Genomic DNA, 18,236 nt, shown 5'->3' with positions numbered 1-18,236 from the left:
CAGGGCTGCGCTCCCGTTAGTCTTGTGGACCACTGAACCCAAGCAAGGACTTAAAGCCATTTGATCTTCCAGAGACAAGGTGGTTCAAAGACGCTTGAACCCTTAAAATGGGGTGGGGCGGGGAGTGACACAAACAGGAAAAAAACCACTTGTTTGATGAGAGAGTTTTCAGGCTTTTTTTTTTTTTTCCTGTGTTTTCCAAGTTTGTTTTCCATTAGTTCATTCCTCTGGTCTCTCCATCTCTCTCTCTCGCGCTCGTGGCTTTTTTTTTTTTGGTTGTGTGTTTCAGTTTTTCTTTAAAGAACTTTGGATTTGCCGTTGGTGGGCAGCGCCGGTCCTGGAGGCTGGACCGCCACGTGGCAGGGCTGGGACAAGGGGCAGGCCGACAGCTGCTGAGAGGATCTCTGTGTTTAAAGCCTTTGAGAATAAGTTACTGCAGTTTCCAGGGTGCAGGGTCGGGGCTGGCAGAGGGGTTCCTGGCCACGGCTTCCCCTAGAGTTCAGGCCACAGGGGCTCCCCTGTCAGGTGAGGAGGGAGGGGTGTGAGGAGAGTGAGCTGGGAGCACTTCTCCCCGCTGACCTCCAGTTTGGTTAGAGTTTCGTGGGCTCCCTGCCCATCCCAGGCTCCAACCTTGGGAGCCAACTGAGTATTTGGAAGGAGTTTGTGAGCGGTATGGCGCTCTAGACGAGGTGGGTAGGAAGGAGAAGGGGGAGTGGCAAAGTTTATTTTCCTTCCCCCTTCCTTGTCTTGGGTTTTCTTTTCTTCTTTTTTTTTTTTTTTTTTTTTGGTGTTTTCTCAGTCAGTGGAACAGCATGGGATAACATATTTGTGTGTTTATAGGAGTTGGAAGAGTGACTGGGAATTCAGTAGGAAAGAGGCTGTAGGAAGATGAAACCAAGGATAGATTTTGTGTCTGGTGGGCAGGGTGGATGTGAATGAATAATCGAGATGGCAAGATGGATGTGTTGGCCGTGAAGACCAAGGGGCAAGGATTTGTGAAGGATCGGTGTGTCTGGGGGTGGAGGAGGAGGCAGGACTCTGCTGGAGGTGGGGTGTGTGAAGCCCACTGAGGGTGGGAACTGAGAGATTCCCAGGGGGGTGGGCAGGGCCAAGGGTAGGGTTAGGGATTTGAGCTCCCACCAGACACCCCTTGGGGTAAGAGGAGCCCCGAGGCCCTCCCTGCCCCCGTGTCTTGGTTTATCTGTTTATAAAGCTAGAAGTGTAGAGGTAGTAGTAGTTTTTGGGTTGGAGTCCGTGTGAGGTAATCTTGCTTCCTCTTTGGCAAAAGCCACAGCAGCCGTGGCGGCAGCGGCGGCGTTGGTGGCGGTGCCAGGTGGGCCCCCTGGGGGCGGAGCCGCCTTGCGCCTGTGGGCCGAGGAGCGCAGGTGCGAGGCCAGGGCTTCTCGCCCACTCAGCAGCACCTCACATGCCAGGCAGTGGTAGGTGCAGATGGGCACCCGCAGTGGGAGGGGCATGGAACCCCCAGAGCCCCGCCCAAAGAAGCAGAAGGATCTCTGGTGAGCAGTGGCCAGGGCCTCCCCGTCAAATGCCATCTTGCACTGGCGGCAAAGGTAGCGGTGGGTCACGTCCACGGTGGAGATGCCCGTGCTGCCTGTCAGCAGCTCATCGGCCTCCCCGGCCTCCCCCTCCCCCGGAGCGGGCAGTTCAGGCGGCTTCGGAGGCGCTGTGGCTATGGGCTCGGGGGCCTGGGGTGGTGGCTGGAGGAGGGCGTTGGGGAGCAGTCCGATGAGGGTCTGAGGTATCACGGGGTTCATGGGAAACAGTCCCTTCTTCATGCCATAGAGCTGTTGGAAGTAGGCCCCCTGTAACTGGGGGCCAAAGACAGCTGGCGGCGTGGCCCCCCCTGCAGAGGGCAACGGGAAGGGCAGGAACTGGCCCCCCAACATGGCTGGGACAGTGGCCTTCAATGCTTTGAGGTTCTTGAGGGCATCGGTAGAGGAGTTGGCGGGGGCTGCAGCTGGCTTTCGCTCACCGGAGACCTTGTCCCCAGAGGGTTCAGTAGGCGGGCCTGGGGCAGGGTCAGTGGTGCCTACTGTGGAGGTGTTGGTGTGGTTGGGCGTAGGTCTCTGAGGTAAGGGGCAGCCTGGGCCAGCAGTCTGGACCACTGTGGTAGCAGGCAGGACCGAAGTGGCGAGGCCAAGGAGGCCTGAGGAGGCTGCAGGGCCTAGGAAGATGAAGAGTGCCGATTAGCCACCTCCTGGTGCTGCCATCCTTCCTGCTGGAGGCCACCTCCAGCCACATACTCATGCGTCCCCACCGCCTGGCCTCCATGCTCCCTCTCCTCCCTTCTCTACCCCACCAGCTGGAAACACAGGGAGGCCAGGGAGGAGACTGGAGATGGGAGGAGTCAAGAAGGAAAAGGAGGGGCACCTCATTAGAGGGAGATGCCCTCTGAAGTCCAGCTTCTCCCAACCTCTCACTCACCTGCGCTGAAAGGAGCTAAGCTGCCCAGCGGGGGCTGGGCCAGAGCTGGGCCGGACAAGAGGACCGGGGCCAGGCGAGGCAGAGCCGGGGCAGCCCCGAGGGGCACAGAGGCAGGTGTGGTGGCAGGTGGAGCCTTGGGAGCGGGGGGTGCCTCGGGTGCTGGGGCCAAGTCGTAGCACTTGCTTTCACTCTTCAGCTGGGCTCGGACTGCCTCCTTGAGCTTGGCCAGGTGCTGGCGGGAAAAGAGGTGGCCTCGGCAGGAGACATAGAAGTCATACTTGACATCACAGTAGGGGCAGTCGGTGCGCTGGGCTCCCAAGGGGCCCTCACTGCTGCCCCCAGCCCCACCGACTGCTGCCCCCTGCAGCTTGGCCTTCTTCTCCTTGGCACGAGCATTCTGGAACCAGACCTGGATGACTCTCTTGGGCAGCCCAATCTCCTCCCCCAGCACCTCGCACTCCTGCATGGTAGGGGTACGGTAGGCTTCATAGCAGGCTTTCATGATCTTTAGCTGCAGACTGCTCATCTGGGTCCTGTAGCGCCGCTGCCCCATTCCGTCTGGGACCCCAGCCCCACCTCCTGGGCCCCCACTGGTCCCTCCAGCCCCAGGGGACTCTGGTTCAGCCAGGCTGGAAGCTGACGAATCACTTAAATCCCCTGCAGATGGACTGCAAGCCTCACTGTCTGGAGAAGCTTTAGACGGTTCCTCTGGGCCCTCATCCTCATTGGGTGGAGGGGGCGGTGGGAGAGGTAGAGGTGGCTCTGGTGTCAGAGTGGGGCCCTCTTTCCCAGGTGGCAGGAAAGGCAGAGGACCAGCAGCAGGGGTGACCGTGGGGTAGGGAAAAGCGGGTGTTTCCCTCTTTGGGGCCTCCCTCCCAGCCCCATCATCCACCTTGCCCAGCAAGTGGTTGAACTTGGGGAAGGGTGCGGGGCTGGGTGTGATGGGGACCTTGACTGCCGGACTGGGCACTGCCCCGGGGGTGCTTCGGAACTGGCCCTTCCTCTCCCGGGCCCTGGTGTTCTGGAACCAGACCTGCACCACTCGCTTCTTGAGCCCCACCTCCTCGGAGATGCAGTCGAGCATCTTGCGTGTCGGGTTGGAGTCCTGCATGTACCAGCGGTACAGGATCTCCAGCTGCTCGGGCAGGATGGTGGTGCGCAGGCGCTTATCCCTGGGGGGCTCACCCTCCCCACCCACCCCTGCTTCACTGCCCGTGGGTGACAGGCTACCGTCCTCGTGCTTCCGTTTGAGGGGTGGCCCTGGCACTGGTGGAGTGCCTGGCACCGGAGGGTTTCGCTCCCCGAACAGCAGCAAGGGCAGCTCTAGGAGGTGGGGGGCAGTGCTGGGCTGCACAGGTGGCAGGAAGTGGAGCCGGCGGTGACTGGCCAGGAGGGCCTGGCTGGGGAAAGACATGGCGCACTGGTCACAGGCGTGGACGGGGGAGGGCGAGGAAGGGGCCCTCCCTTCAGGCTCTTTGCCTCCTGGCTTTGTGGCCTCTGCTTGGCCCAGCTCTTCCCTGTCTGGAGGTTCTGGTGATGGGCCCTCAGGCCCCGCTGGGGGTTCTGGGCCCTGTTCCTCCTCTGCGTCTTCCTCCTCTGCGTCTTCCTCCTCTTCCCCTCTCTCTGCCTCTTCCTCCTCTTCCGGATGCTGGTCGTCATAGCATTTCTTGAGGTGCCGCACCAAGTCAAACACACAGGAGAAGGTGGCGCGGCAGCGCCGGCAGCCAGAGGCTCCCCCAGTGCCTCCCCCGCTGGGCACAGGCCCGCCGTCGCCGGCGCTTTTGCGAGCCTTCTGGCGGGCGTTCTGGAACCACACCACCACCACACGGCTAGCCAGGCCCAAGAGACTTGCGAGCCGCTCCACCTCTCCGTCCTTGGGGTAGGCGCTGGTCTCAAAGAAAGACTGCAGGGCTTGGGTCTGGAACTCTGTGAACTTGGTTCTGGAGAAGCGGCGGCCTGCAGGCACTAGGGGAGGAAGATTCCCCCTGGAGCTTTCTTCCTCCTCTGGGGGCCAGCATCCTGCTGCCCGGCCTCGCTCCTCAGGGGGGCGTGCCCCCCCTGCCTCAGGCTCTGGGACCAGGAAAGGTGGGCCCAGGTGGGGAGCAGGTGAATCCAGAGGCCCATCGGGAGGTTTGGGGGACCCTGCCGGGGGTGGGTAGAGGCTATCATAGCTCTTTCGAAACTGAGCGGCATATCGGCTCAGGGCCTCAAAGGGCAGAAAGCGGCGGTGCACGTGCTCCTCGTGTGTCTTGAGGATGAGCATGTTGGAGAAGAGTTTCCCACAGGCCCCGCAGGCCAGCTTGTCCCCGCCCCCCAGGGCCTCGAGTCGGGGTGGGGTTGGGGGAGGGGGCACAGCCTGCTTCCCCTCATTGTACTGGATCACCAGCTCAAAGCCAAAGTTTTCTAGAAGGGCTTTGGCTGCAGTGCGGGCTGCCTCGTTGGGCGTTGGCTGGGGGGGTGAGCTGGGCGCCGTCTCGTTCCCCTCTTCTGCCGCAGGTGGCCGCTCCCACTCTCGCTCAGCCAGCTCGGCCTTAGGGGGCGGGGGAGGAGGGGTGGCGGCCGGCAGGGACAGCAGGGGCGCGGGCCCAGCCAGTGCCAGTTTGGGCCCTACCTTGAGGTCATGGAGGTAGAAGGGCAGGAGCAGCTGCTGCTGCTGGAGCTTAAGCAGGGACTCGGGCACCAGAGGGAAGGAGGGCAGGACTGGTGGGGCGAAGAGTGGGGCTGGGAATCGGTGCAGGTCCAGGGGAGGTGGGGGAGGGGACAGGAAGGGCAGTCCACCAGACACGAAGCCACCAGGGTCAGGGCCCTTCTTCTCAGTGCCCACCTCCCCCTCAGTCTCGCCTTCCTTGGGCTCTTCTGGGCCGCGCTCTGGCCCCTCGGCCTTGGCATCCGTCTTGGCTCCCCTCGAGCGAGTCTGGTGCAGGACGGAGCGCATGTGGATCTCCAGGGTGGAGCTCTGGTTGTACGAGACGCGGCAGACCGTGCACTTAAAGGGCTTGTCTGTGGCAGCTGCGGGGGCGGGCGCGGCCCCGGCTTCCCCGCGGGCAGGCCCGGAGGGGTCAATGGCAGCCTTCTTCATCTTGTGCAGGTGGGAGACCGAGTTATAATGGACCAGGAGAATGTTCTTCTGCGTGAAGGACTCCTTACACACAGTGCACTTGTAGGGCCGGGCAGGGTCGAGAAACTTGTCCAGGGCAAAGTTGGTGGTCTTCCGATAGGTCAGAGGGTGGCGAGAGTCAGCCGGAGCTGGCTCTGCCAGGCGGGGCTCCCCGCCAGCCCCCTCTTCCTCCTCAGCCGTGGTGGGTGGAGGAGCTACCTCGTCAGCTTGGGCATCGGGCCGAGGGGCTGGAGACGGGGCTGGAGAAGGGGGCTGGTCAGGGCTTCCCATGGGCTTGTCTGGGGCCTCGGCTGAGGGCAGGGGAGGCTCAAGAAGAGGATCGGGACTGGCTTCCGGGGTCAGGTGAGGGCCTTCTAGGGGAGAGAGAAGGGGGCGCAGTGAGAAGGGAACTTTGTCTAAGTCAGACCCCACCCACTCAATATCTAGGGCAACTCATCCTTGCCTCAGTTGTCTTTAGACCTTCTTGGTCCGAGGAATCCAGGTCCCCTTTCCTGCCACCTTGGGAGGTCTGCCCTCCCTTCCTTACCTGCTGCTTGGTCTCTGCTGGGCACAGACTCTGGCCCGGGAGCGGGGGGCTCTGGGCCGTCCCCCAGAGGGCTTAGAGTGGGCCCAGGCAGCACTTTGGTCGTCAAGGTCATCTCTACAGTTGTGGCCTGCGATGGAAGAGATCCCAGTGACTTCCCGCCACCGTCCCGCTACCCCAGACCCCCCAGCTCTGCACCTGTGTCTGTGCACAGCCCAGCTCCAGCCTCCTCTGTGGACAAACCTCCTACCTAACTTCTGCCTTCCCCACGGAGGGGAGGGCCTGGGCTGCTGCCTGTCCTGTCCGGCAGCCGTGCCTGCTGTGGAACAGCTCCTCTCAGGACCCAAGGGCGCTTCCTCCCCAGCGAGTAGAGGCTCTGGACAGGTTTCGGCTCTGAGGTTCCCTCCAGCTCTAAACTCCACCTTCAAACCCACACAGAGCCGCTCCCCTCGGCACACACAGCTGGCCGGACACCGCGGCCTCTGCCTGCCCTCCTGCCTTGCCCCCCAGCCCGTACTCACCGCGAGCAGCAGCCTCTCAACGCACTCGGGCACCACGTTGTGCAGGTGGCTGAGGTGGAAGTGCAGGGCAGGCCGGCCCACCAGCTGCTCCTGGCACAGAGGGCACCGGTACTTGGGCTGCACTGCGTGCTGGGAGAGCGCGTGCGCCCTCACCTGCTCGGACTCTGGGCTCAGGAAACTGCAGTATGGACAGCAGAACACCTGGGGCACACAGGCGGTGGGGGGAGGTGTCAGGGAAGGGGTGGGACCCACCATCACTCACCCGGACACAGCCTGGTCCTACCACTGCTGGAGGAGGAGTCCCAGTCCTGAAAGCTGGCTCCTCCCTCGCTTCACTTGGACGGGGACAAAGGCCTAGGCTGGGCTGCCCCGGCTGGCCCGCCTTCTCTGTCCTGCCTTCTCCCTCCATCCTGGCCTCTCTCTTCCCCTGTCTCTGCTGCCCTACTCCGTTCTCCAGCCGACAGGACGACCCTGTACCTACCTCCTCTGATTTAGTTTTCTTTTCTTACCTGCCCCCACCGTGCCTGTGCTCCTCCGTGAAATAGCTCCCCTTGCTTCTGGCACTTCCTGGACCCAGAGGCTCCTGAATCCCTGCCACTCTGCCTCTCCAAGGTCCCTGGACTAAGCGGGGCACTCCCTACCTGTCTGCTCAGAAGCCGGCTCTTTCTCCCTCCTTCCCACTTCCTTTGCCTGCCTTTTTCTCCCCTTCCCTTTTTAATGTAAACAAACACCACAGCTCCCCCAGTGGCCCTGGAAAGTTCTGGCCTGGCGCTGTTGGCGCGCATTCCCGCCCGTACCTCCAGAGGGTGGGGCGTGAAGGCCCCCCTACTTCCGCCTCAGTCACCTGACTGCCTGACCTGCAGCCTGCATTTCTGTCAGCCTGCACTTCCTCTCCTGTCGCCTGTGCCACTGGTCCAGGCCCGCATGTCAGGGAGGGGATGGCCATAAAGGAAAGGTATTCAGACGCTCATCTTAACGCACCTATAGCCCTGGGAGCAGATAGCTGGAACAGGAGTTAGGAGGCAGGGGAGCTGAGGACATAAGCCGTCGCTGCAGCAGTTTGCAGTCGTAATACACACGGCATATTGCAGTCCGGTTTGGAGAGCTGGGAGGCACAGGGTGGCACCTCAAGACCAAAGGCTGGGAATCCCCTCAGAATGAACCCTTTCAGGCCACAGAGCTAAGCTACTCTTGGGCCCTGTCTAGGTCAGCCACTCGGAGACTTGCAGAGCTTCCTGTCTGCGTGGATCATCTGGGTCAGTTCCTCTAGCCTGAGGAAGGAGGTGACAAGGCAGTTCCACCCAGGCTCGGGGTTCTCTGTAGAAGATGAACTTCACATCTTTCTGCTCCCAACAGGAATAAAGAGCTGGGCAGCAGCTAGTGTTTTATTTTTGCCTTTCTCTTTTCATTCTGTCTCCCTCTGTGCTCCACCCCTCAGGGCCGGCTCAGCTGGTGCTCACATCCGGTAACTGGACCTAGGTGCAATTTCTGAAATGTTGTATTTGGAGTGACGTAAGTCACAAGCATGATAAAATTAGATCTGCCTTTGGTCTGAAATCTCTTGTCTGTAAAGACCTACTAATTAGAAGTTCAGCCTTTAGGATATGAGCAGATCTCAGTAAAATTAGATGCCCCCCCCAAGATCTTCCTAGTTACCCCGGTTCTGACCGTGGTCTGGTCGGCACTGTCTCCAGGAGGGCCAGTCTTGTTCTCTGCCTCTTCAGAAGCTGAAGATGAAAGGAGAGATTAAGAGACTCTGACAGCCCCTTCCTCTTCCTTTCACAGACCCCCGGCCCTTAAGATGACCTGATTTGTAGCAGAGGGCTTCCAAGGTAGGGGTGGGCTCTGGGGAAAGGGAGAAAGGGCAGGGAAGCACAGATCTGCGCTCAGTACAGGGAGTGGAGCTTGGCAGGGCTGAGCCCGGGTTAGCGGGATGGCCGGAGGGCAAAAGCACCCAGCTTTCTGTGGCTCCGCCTCCCTTCCCTCTGATGAGCCCTTTCTTTTGATCACTTCAGCTCCTTCTGCACAGGAGGCCTTGCTGGGTGTCTGGATTACCACAAGGTCCCGTGAGCACCTCAGAATGTATAATATTAGGACTGGGGGGTGAGGAGGGCAAGGGATGGAGAAAGAAATGGATCAGATGAGCAACTCACCCAATTGTTCTGTCTTATTCTGGGCATCTTTCTCAGGGGTGGGTGGCTCAGCTAAGGGGGTGACAGGAGCCTTCCCTGTGTAGGATGAAGAGAGAGTTAATTTAAAAGGATGAAGCATCAGAGGAGGGAGGACATAGGGCAGAGGAGGGAGGACGTAGGGCAGAAGAAGCAGGACAAGCAGCCAGGCAGTAAAGGGAGAAGATGGATAGATGAGTCAATAGGCAGGAGAGGACAAAAAGCCGCCAAAAAGAAATACAGAGGATGAGGGGGGAAATTACAGTGTTGGAACTGGTAGAGCCTAAGAAATCATCTCTGCGAGTCTAGCCCCATCATTAAAGATGAGGGAACAGGTCCAGCAGCAGGCGATAGAAACAGGACCAAACTCAGCTCCCTGTCTTGACTGATCCTGGAAGAAGGGAGCCCAGAAATGTAGAGTGAGGGGCGCCGAAGAGGGAAGGTGAGGTTGAAAGGAAGCAGCTGCAGTGAGCAGGAGGCGGCAGGTCTAGCTGGGAGAGGAGATTACCACTCAAGCAAGAATTGACAGATGTGTAGGAATTTATTTTCGGTGGCAGCCTAATTAAAGTGTTAAAGTTCCTTAACTCCATTCAGTCCTGCTCCAGGATCGTTAGCTATTGATCTGGGCCCCTCCGGCCCTTAACTCCAACCAGTGTATTGGCAATTCAATTAGCACCAGTCAATGCTGCCTGTTCCTGGTTCCTGCTGCCCCTGCTCTCACCCTTGCCCACCGCCGGCCTCTGCAAAGCCCGGACACCTGTGCCCAGCTCTCACAGCCCCTTCCAGGCTCTTCTGCACCCTCTGGGTCAATGGTGCCTGGTGGGCTCTGCCCAGTCTCTCTCTTACAACCTCAGCTGCCTAAGGGGGACCCTAAGCCCAGCCTTCGGGCTGAAGACCTCCTAGGAGACAGGAAGGGCTGGGGAGCTCATCCAGGGCTTCCCATCCTGCTGCCTTCGGGCCATGCCCCCAGCTCCCACCTCCTTCTGACAAGTCCTGGCCCAGCCCAAAGCTGATTCTATTCTTTCTTTCTCTTTTTCTCCCTTCCTCTCCTTCCTGACCAGCTGCTGCCACGCCCCGCCCCCCGCCCACCCCAAGCTTTGCCAGCACACAGTCACCACTCGGAATCACTGGGTGGTTCCTTCTCACCTCCCTTCCTGCTCTACCTCTCCACCCAGCAAAATCCCTGCTCTTCTCTGCCTCCTCCTCCAACAGCCTCTTGTTCCCCACTGCCCCAGTGTTCCTAAAAGCCAGTTTCAGCAGCCTTCCCAGCGCCTTTCCGCTTGCTCTGGACTGTGCACGGACCCATTTCTCGTCCCCGTGCCACTTTCTCCTGGGCCCCCAGCTCCCGCCCTGGCTGCCCTCCCCGCCCACCTCTTCTTCTCCAGTCCCCTCTTCCTCACCGGGAGGCCGGAGCTGCCCGTGGCTGAAGCTCAGGATGCTCTGAAGAGCTGAGAGCCCCTCGTCGGCTGCGGGGCCGCTCTGTAGCAGCTGCAGGCGCCGCTGGGCCTGGGCATCGCGGTGGGCAGGGGCGCGCAGGTGCCGCAGCACAGCCAGGCGGGAGGGCGTCTCCCAGGCGCACAGCAGGCAGCGGAACAGCCCCAGCTCCGTCCCCGCCGCTGCCCCCTCCATCTCCAGCAGAAACTGGAAACGGGAGGGAGGCTGCTCAGGCGCAGAAGGACCGATGGACGCCCCCAGGTCCCGGGGGCCCCTTTGCCTCCCCGGGGGGCCTGACCAGCAGCACCCCGACACCCCTTCCTCCCTCTTGGGCTTTCCTCTTCCTTCCTTTGGCCACCTGAGTGTGACTGCCTTTTCTCCACCGTCTCCTCCTCTTCCTACTACCAATCCTGGACTCCCTCCTAGTATATGAATGGAATCTGGTTCCATCCTCTTGAACTTCTGGGGACAAGATGGACTGAGCAGACACAGAACCCTCCCGCTAGTCCCAAACGCCAGAAAAGTTGAATAAAGTACCGGAGTCGCTTGGTCAGAGTCCACCATCCTTTGGTCTTTCTCCACGTCTGTCTCCAAATAGTTTTTCCCCTGGTGCCCTGGCCTTTTTTCTCCAATCCCGCCCCCCTGGGTTTTCGCATCACCTTCCCACTCTGCATCTCCTTGCTCCAGCCCCGTCCCCTTCTCCTCTCCCCCTCAGGCTCTGTGCTGTGCCCTTCAAATCCCAGATTCCTGCCCTGCTCTCACCTTATAGATCTGGATGTTCTCTTCGTGGGCCGCACCCCGGGCGTGCAGCTGCATCTTCTCCTTGCTGTTGGACTCAAAGTCACAGATGTTGCAGCGCAGGTGCAGGGTGGGGACAGACCCATAAGGAGCCCCATCTCCCAGGGGCACTGGGGAGGGGGTGCCCATGGCCCCGCCCCCCTCCCTCAGGTGGGCCGCCAGCTGGTACTTCTGAGCATGTTTGTCGGTCTTGAGGTGGAGTTGGAAGTTGGCCTTGAGCTGGGTGCCATAGCAGCAGAGCTTGCAGCGGTGGGTGTCACCAGCTACCTCCTTCCACTCGGCCTCCGGGAGGCTCCGGCCCACGCTGCAGTGGTAGAGCAGCAGCTCCAGGCTGTCTGTGCTGAAGGCCTGGCACACGAGGCATCGGAACACCTTCAGGGATGGGCTGTCATCTGGGGGCGGCGAGGCAGGCAGCCCGTCGGACAAGGGGCCCAGAAGCTGACTTTGAGGCAGGTGGGCGTCCAGGGAGGGGCTGCCGGGGGCTAGGGGACAGAGACAGGTTAGTGGCCCCAGGAAGGAACAGGGAAGGGTCAGTGTGCTGTGTGGGAATGGGAGGGGTGGATGCTGAGGGAGCTGGGGTTATTTAAGCGGCGGGGCTGGCCCTGGGGAGAAAGCAGGGAACCGAGTTTGGCCCCGAGGAAGGGAAAAGAGAACACCCAGGGAGCTTACCAGCTGTGGGGAACTTGCGGGCAGGTGCTCCGAGGTGGTGGAAGCCATTGAGGAGCAGCTGGGCTTCCAGGGGCTTGTCTGGCCTCAACCCGGGGCCAGGCAAGGGAGCCTGAGGCTGCCCTAGGGCCTGCGGTCCGAAGTACTGGAAGAGGTCAGGGGAGGTGGCGGGGGCAGCCCCTGCCGGGGGAGGGGGGCCTGGCCCCACCGTCCCCGGCGGCAGCCCCAGCGGCAGCCCCTGGTGTAGCATGAGGACGTTCTGCATGTGCTTCTCGGAGGTCATGTGGATGCGCAGATTGCGGGAGACGTTGGTCTCGTAGCTGCACACCTTGCACTGCCAGGACGCTTTGGTCTTGGGCTCCTTGTCCCCCGCGGGGGGCGGGAGCGCTGCCTCTTGGGGGCTCCCCTGCCCCACCGGCCCCGCCTGGAAGCCCTGCAGGTTGGCCAGGTGCTTGTCGGACTGCATGTGGATGCTGAGGTTGCCCTTGGTGGTGGTGGAGTAGTTGCAGACGTCGCAGCGGTAGGGCTTGTAGCCACAGTTGTAGCTCTCCCCCCGGGCGAGGCGGGGGTGGGCGCCCCCAGCGCTGCAGTAGCTGCAGTGACTGTTGCTCTCAGGGTGCTTCTCCCGCATGTGCACATCCAGGGTCTGCTGGTACTTGTAGTGCCAATTGCACTTGGGACACTTGAGCGTCTTGCAGGAGTTGCGCGAGTGTAGCAGAGCCATGTGGCTGGACAGGCTGAGGCCCTGGAAGGCCGCAGGGGCCGGGGTGTAATCGTCGGCTGGGCGATAGGGCTGGGGCGGGTCACCGGGGTCTTCGGGGGAGCCCACTGGGGCAGGGAGAACGCCCCCGTCCTTGGAGGTGGGTGAGCTTTGGTTGAGCGAGGGGCAGAGCCCTCCATCCTCCTCTTGCCCCTCGGGGAACCAACCTGGCCCTGCCTCGCCTGCCAGCGTCGGCGATTCTTTGGCTTGGCTTGGGCTGGGGTTCCAGGCGGCTGGGGTTGTCAGCGGGGAGGGCGGGCTGAGGGCCATGCCTTCTTCCACGGGCAGGACAGGGGCCTGGGCTTCGGCCGCAGCGGGGCCATCCTCGGTCTGAGCCGCGTGGGCCTCCATGTTCACGGTGCTGCTGTTGTCAAGGGGTATTTCTAAAGGGGCGTGAGCAGGCAGCTGTGGTTCCAGGAAGCTCAGGAGGGCCACGCAGCCCTCGTCCCCCTCCCGGAGCACGGCTGGGTTGCCTGGCAGGCCCTGGTGTTGAGCAGCGGTTAGCTTCACCCCGTGAGACTGTGTGTGACCCACAAAGGCCTGGGGCCTGCCGAAACCCAGGCGGCACGGGAGGCAGAGCCAGAAGAGTGCCCTGGGGTCTCCTCCCCTGCTCCCCGTGGGGCCATCTTTGGGATCTCCAGGTGGGTTTGGAGCCAGCTGGTAGCTCCAGAAGGCTCCAACCCTTCCCTCACAGGTGGCCGGAGATGGCGCTGAGGTATCGTGGGACAGAATTTGGTCAGAAGAGCTAAAGCCTTGGATTGGGTCAAAGCCATGTTGGATGTGAAGGGCAGTGAGGTGTACAGGGGGCGGGTGGGCAAGGAGGGGCAGGCTGGGCTCTTCCTTGATGCCTGCCTCACCCCAGGGGAAGCCCTTTGGTAACGGGAGTTCGCTGCCACCTGTCAGGGACAGCTTGGCCACTAGGCAGGCCTCACCGCCAGCCGTGAAGACTAAGTGGTCGCTCAGGTCCACAGGAGGGAGCCCTCCTCCTCCCTCCCCCTGCTTCTTGTCCTCTTCCGCCCCCAGGCCCTTTGGCGGGGAGCCACCACGGCCAGGCTCCTCTTGGGGCTCCCCTATCTCCTTTGGTGGGACGAGGCCACAGCCTGGCTCCAGGGGCTGCCCCCCGGGCTCTGAGGACCTCATGCTCTCAGAGGCGGAGGGGGCCGCAGGGGGATCTTTGGTGACAGGATCAGAGGGGGTGCGGGGGGAGGTGTCCGGAGGCGGGGACGGGGCATTGTGCCCAGGGGAGGGGGTGGTGCCAGCGGTAGAGGACGAGTTAAGGGTGGCCATGGCAGACGGAGGAGAGCTGGGGGTTCATTTCAGCGTGACAGCCAGGACCCTGTGGGGGAGACACGGAGAGAGCGGAGCTGTGAGGTGGCAGCGGAGACACCCAGTCAGGCAGTAGATTCTCCGGATCCTCCGGCCCCACCCTCCTCCCTGAGCGCCGGATTCAAGCGCCCATTTGCCAGCTTGAAGCTTCATTACCTTAGCGTCTAACAGACTTCAAAGTGAACATGTCCAGAATCAGAACTCTTTATTTCTGCCCTGAACTTGTTTCTTCCCATCTTCCCGATCTCAAAACTTGGTACCACCATTTACCTGGTTGCTTAGGCTAGAAACCCAAAGTGTCCTCTCGCCCTCACCCACAGGCAGGCAATTCGACAGCAGTCTCTCAAGCGAGCGTCTCAGCCTTCCATTCATCCACGTCTCCGTCAGCACCACCCTGGCCCAAGCCATTACTGTCGCTTTCCTGAACGAGTGCAACAGACTCCACGTTGGCCTCCACTTCCACTACTGCCCCTCCTTCCACTCAGAATGATCTTTTATTTATTTCTCAATTATGAGAAATGCCAAACATACATAAAGATAGACCAAACAATATGAGGAACCCGTTTGTACTCATCACCCAGCTTCAACAGTCTCCAAACTCAGGGCCAATCTTTTTTTTTTCTTTAATTGAAGTGCAGTTTGTGGCAATCTCTACTTACAGCAAAGTGACTCAGTTACACACAGAGACATTCTTCTTTATATTCTTTTCCATTATGGTGTATCACGGGACATTGAGTATAGTTCCCTGTGCTATACAGGAGGACCTTGCTGTTAACTCATGGCCAATCTTGTTTCAGCTATATCCTCACCCACTTCCCCTTTTCCTGTATTGTTTTAAAGCAGATTTCAGGCATCATAATCACCTTTCAAAATGGAAACCATACTATATTCTGCTGAGAACCCATCAGTGAGCTCACTGCAGGGTAAATAAAATCCAAACTCTGCTCCCTGATCTACAAAAAAGGCCTATTTGACCTGGCACCTGCCTACTTCTGACACATCTTTAATACTCTCCACCCCACCTGGCTGGCTAACTCCAGCCCACTGGCCTTCTTGGTTCCTCAAACACACCAAGTTCATTCCCACCTTGGCAGCTTGCCCGAGCTGTTTACTCTGCCTGCAGTGCTCTTCCCCCAGACTTCTGCCCAGTGGCTCCTTGTCATTCGGTGTCTGCTTGAATAGCACCTCTTCCAACAGGCCTCGCCTCTCTACAGAAGCTAACGCAACCGGCGGCGGCGGGGGGTGGGGGCGTATTTTCTTCAGAGATTCATCACTACCTGATATTTCCTGGTTTCCTTATTTCTCCCTTCTAGAAACTACGTTCCATGAGCGCAGGAACTCTGCTTTATTGGTTGCCCTATCATTGGTACCGAGAAAGATGCCTGCCACATACCCATACATGTCTGTTGAATAAATCAGCTCTGGGAAAGACCCTCAGATTTTCCATACCCTGAAGAGTTAGTTTCCCAAAGTCAAGGTCCTCTTGCCAGAGAGGCCACAGTGACTTTCCTCTGGCCTGCAGACACCATGCTGCTCTCAGATGCGTTCCATAGCCATCTCTCATCACAGGTGGAAGAGCTTCTGGCCAATTGAGACAATGGCTTGTGTGAGATGAGCCGCACCCCTCCTCCTCCCCAGGGATTAAAAAAAGTAACAGTAATAATATTAAGGTACATATAGCATGATCCTGGCACTGTGTTAACTGCTTTAATCAGTTATCTCATTTAATCTCACGACAACCTTATTTTATGGGTGAGGCACCCAAGAAAGAGAGGCGGAATAAGCTGCTGATTGTCACACAGCTCCCAGGCCGTGAGACTAGAAAAGGACTGGCGGGCACAGAGCTAGTCCCCAAAGCTGTGGCCTGGGCTCCTCCATCTACGCGGACTGCCCCGCAGACAGTACTGGCGAAATGAGCCTCCCAAAGTCTAGAAGTCAGGATTCCTGAACTGCCTCCAGCTGACTAGGATTACTGAGCCCCACCCGCTTTTTTACCTTGGTCCCCCCTCAAACTCACCAATTCCCCCATGCCTCACCATCCCATGCTTCTCCCAGTGTCCCAGGTGGCCTGACTCCTCTTCAGTTCTCAATTATCAGCAGATATCGAACGATTAAACCTTTAGCGCTCAGGCCAGAGTGCTGCCAGGAAGTGGTGTGGCCTCTCCCGCCTTGGACAGCCTCTAACCCTCACCTTCAGATTCCCTGATTTGGAATGGGTCCTTGGTCTGGCCGCACTCAGCCTGGAGGCCCCCATTCCCACTTCCCTCCTCCTCCTGGGGGACCAGCCAGGCGTGAAGTCGAAGGAGGAGCCATTAAGGCGCTCCGCGAGGGGCTGGCTCTGCATGCTAATGAAGATGCAAATCAGCACCTGGGCCGAGGGGGGGTGGAGAACTAACAGGGAAGTAAAGGAATTGGACGGGGGCGCGGGGGGGGGGGGGGGGGGGGGGCAGTTATCTTACATAACCAGAAAGCAGAAGCCCTGAAGTTGTGGGATAAAGATATTCTTCCTATGGAATCCTTGGGGTGCCGGGGGAAGTGGGGAGATACATGTGCTGGAGTGTGAGGGCCTGACATTCCACTGTCACCCCCATAATGGGGGCTCACCTGGTAGGAAGAAGTGAGACCGGGCAAGAGCGGCCCCTCCTGGGCCCTGACACTGAGGGCTGAACCTGGTGGGTGCTCTCCCCGTGCTGGCCCACCTCACATCCGTCAGCAACTTCTCTCTGGCTCCCGAATCACAACTGTAGATCAAACTGCAGAGGAGGGCTAGGAAGACCTAAGCCCCAAATCCTCTCTCCAAAGCTTTTAACTTCCCAGGACTGGAAAAAAGACAGCTGATTCCTAGCTAGAAACCAAAGGAGCTTAGCTTTGGGCTAGCTAGTGGGTGAGACCTGGATCAGCGGGGGGAGGGTAGGCCTGAAGCTGTTTAAAATTGCAAATCTCTTTCCCCCCTCCCCCTCCCCTCCCCCTCCCCCTCTTCAGGAAAGAATTTCAATTGCAAATTTATCTCTGCCTCAGTGCCTCTCTTCCCGCTCCCCCCACTGCCACCAACTCCCCTCCCCCTTCTTCTCTGTGCTTCTCCCATCACGCACTATTTATTACAAACCTTGAACTGCAGCAATTATTTTTTCACTTTCCCCCCCTCCTTCCATTTTCCTCCGCCTCAGTCTTTTCTTCTGTCCCTCTCTGAATCTGTGTCCCTTTCTCTGCCCTTCCTACCTTGACCTCAGTTTTCATCTCTTTCTGGAGACAGGTTCCCACGCACCACGACCAGGCCCAGAGTCTTATTCTCCCTCAGACCACTGTCATTCTTCCTGTGGTTCCAGGCTTTCCTTAAGGGCATCTCCTCTCCCTCAGGGTACACCTTAGACGTGGGGAAAGGGAGAAGGCGAGCCCTTAAAGGCCCTGGCATTCCTGCGTGTGGAGGAGGGAAGGAGGAAGAGGGCGGATCGGGTGTAGGGTGGAGGTGGGGGGATAGTCAAAAGGAAGGACCTGGGTAGAGGCGAGGGCCGGGGGCCCACAAGGAGAGGGGTTAGGGGAGACAGAGCAGGCAGTGGTGGCGGTGTGATTAGAGCGGAGATTGATGTGAAGGGGCGCCACAGACGGCAGAGAGAGTCAATAAAACGAGAGGATCACATTAGAGGCGACAGAAAGAGCTTTAAATTACAAGGCTGCTGCCACCAAGGGGGATGGGAGGAGGCAGGCCTGGAGCCAGGGGAGGGTGGAGAGTTCTGAGGGTGTAGTCATCCCCTAAGATGAATCATCTAGCTCCAAAATGGCCCTCAGCCTCCAGAGCTCCCTTGCTGCCCCTTCATTCCATCACCCTCCCTAATGCTTCCTTCCCTCACAGCGTGAGGAGAAAGGGAAAATGGAGAGAAAGCTATGGGGAAACAGAAGAGGTTTTTTGGGGGTATTGCCCTCTTCCTCTGTCCAGACCCAGGTCCCTCGCTATTCCTCAAGGAGAGAAGGAAAGGATGGCAGTGCTACTTCTTTCAAAGCTCAGCTAGGGACTTGTTGCCCCATCAACATAATTCCTGAACTGAGATATTCTTCCATGGGAGGTGGGCAGAAAAGCACCCTGTAAGTAGCTGGACAAGAATTCCTACTTCTTGAAATGTACCGTACTTAGAACAGGAAGATGCCAGGGAACCAGGAGGCTTCAGGACAGACAGTAGGACCCAGAGAGCTACAAAGAAAGACGTTATGAGAGGGACAGAAAGGCTTGGATGTGAAGTGGAAAGCTGCAAAGGCGGGCTCTGAGACCACAAAAGACAACACTCTGAGACTTCAGAACCCGAGAATTACAGGAGCCAAAGGAGCAAGGGCAAAGGAAGGACCAAAGAAGTGAGGCCTGAGGAAAGGAAGACTGTGCCCCTCACCGAGGAGGCACCAGGCCGTGGGGCCTGTAGAACTGGAGGCAAAGCTGGCCAGGGGCACTTCCTCTGGAGCTGGAGCCCCAGCAAGACCAGGACTCCCC

At 59.2% G+C, this 18,236-nt stretch overlaps 1 protein-coding gene across 1 annotated transcript; it reads right to left on the bottom strand.

Annotated features, from left to right (window-relative positions):
- Nucleotides 1-272: 272 nt before the first annotated feature.
- ZFHX2 (zinc finger homeobox 2) lies at nucleotides 273-13,735 on the bottom strand. The gene is made up of 9 exons (XM_065871945.1): nucleotides 11,677-13,735; nucleotides 10,972-11,489; nucleotides 10,176-10,416; nucleotides 8,761-8,835; nucleotides 8,276-8,334; nucleotides 6,608-6,808; nucleotides 6,090-6,216; nucleotides 2,446-5,916; nucleotides 273-2,185 (listed from the first exon to the last, which is right to left on the bottom strand). The coding sequence occupies exons 1-9, from the start codon at nucleotides 13,718-13,720 to the stop codon at nucleotides 1,206-1,208; spliced, it is 7,716 nt and encodes a 2,571-aa protein (XP_065728017.1). The 5' UTR covers nucleotides 13,721-13,735; the 3' UTR covers nucleotides 273-1,205.
- Between the last annotated feature and the right edge of the window lie 4,501 nt (nucleotides 13,736-18,236).

Source organism: Phocoena phocoena, chromosome 2, assembly GCF_963924675.1.
Source record: "Phocoena phocoena chromosome 2, mPhoPho1.1, whole genome shotgun sequence".
Taxonomy (NCBI): domain Eukaryota; kingdom Metazoa; phylum Chordata; class Mammalia; order Artiodactyla; family Phocoenidae; genus Phocoena; species Phocoena phocoena.
This window is presented reverse-complemented; position numbering and strand designations above follow the sequence as displayed.

Bases quoted from the DNA above. Each gene is read 5' to 3' on its own strand.
- ZFHX2 (XM_065871945.1), bottom strand. From the start codon at position 13,720: ATGGCCACCCTTAACTCGTCCTCTACCGCTGGCACCACCCCCTCCCCT. The intron at 11,490-11,676 runs GTAAGCTCCCTG...TCTGTCCCCTAG, and splicing joins CCGCAAGTTCCCCACAGCTG to CCCCCGGCAGCCCCTCCCTG. The intron at 8,836-10,175 runs GTGAGGAAGAGG...CATCCTACACAG, and splicing joins CGGGCAGCTCCGGCCTCCCG to GGAAGGCTCCTGTCACCCCC.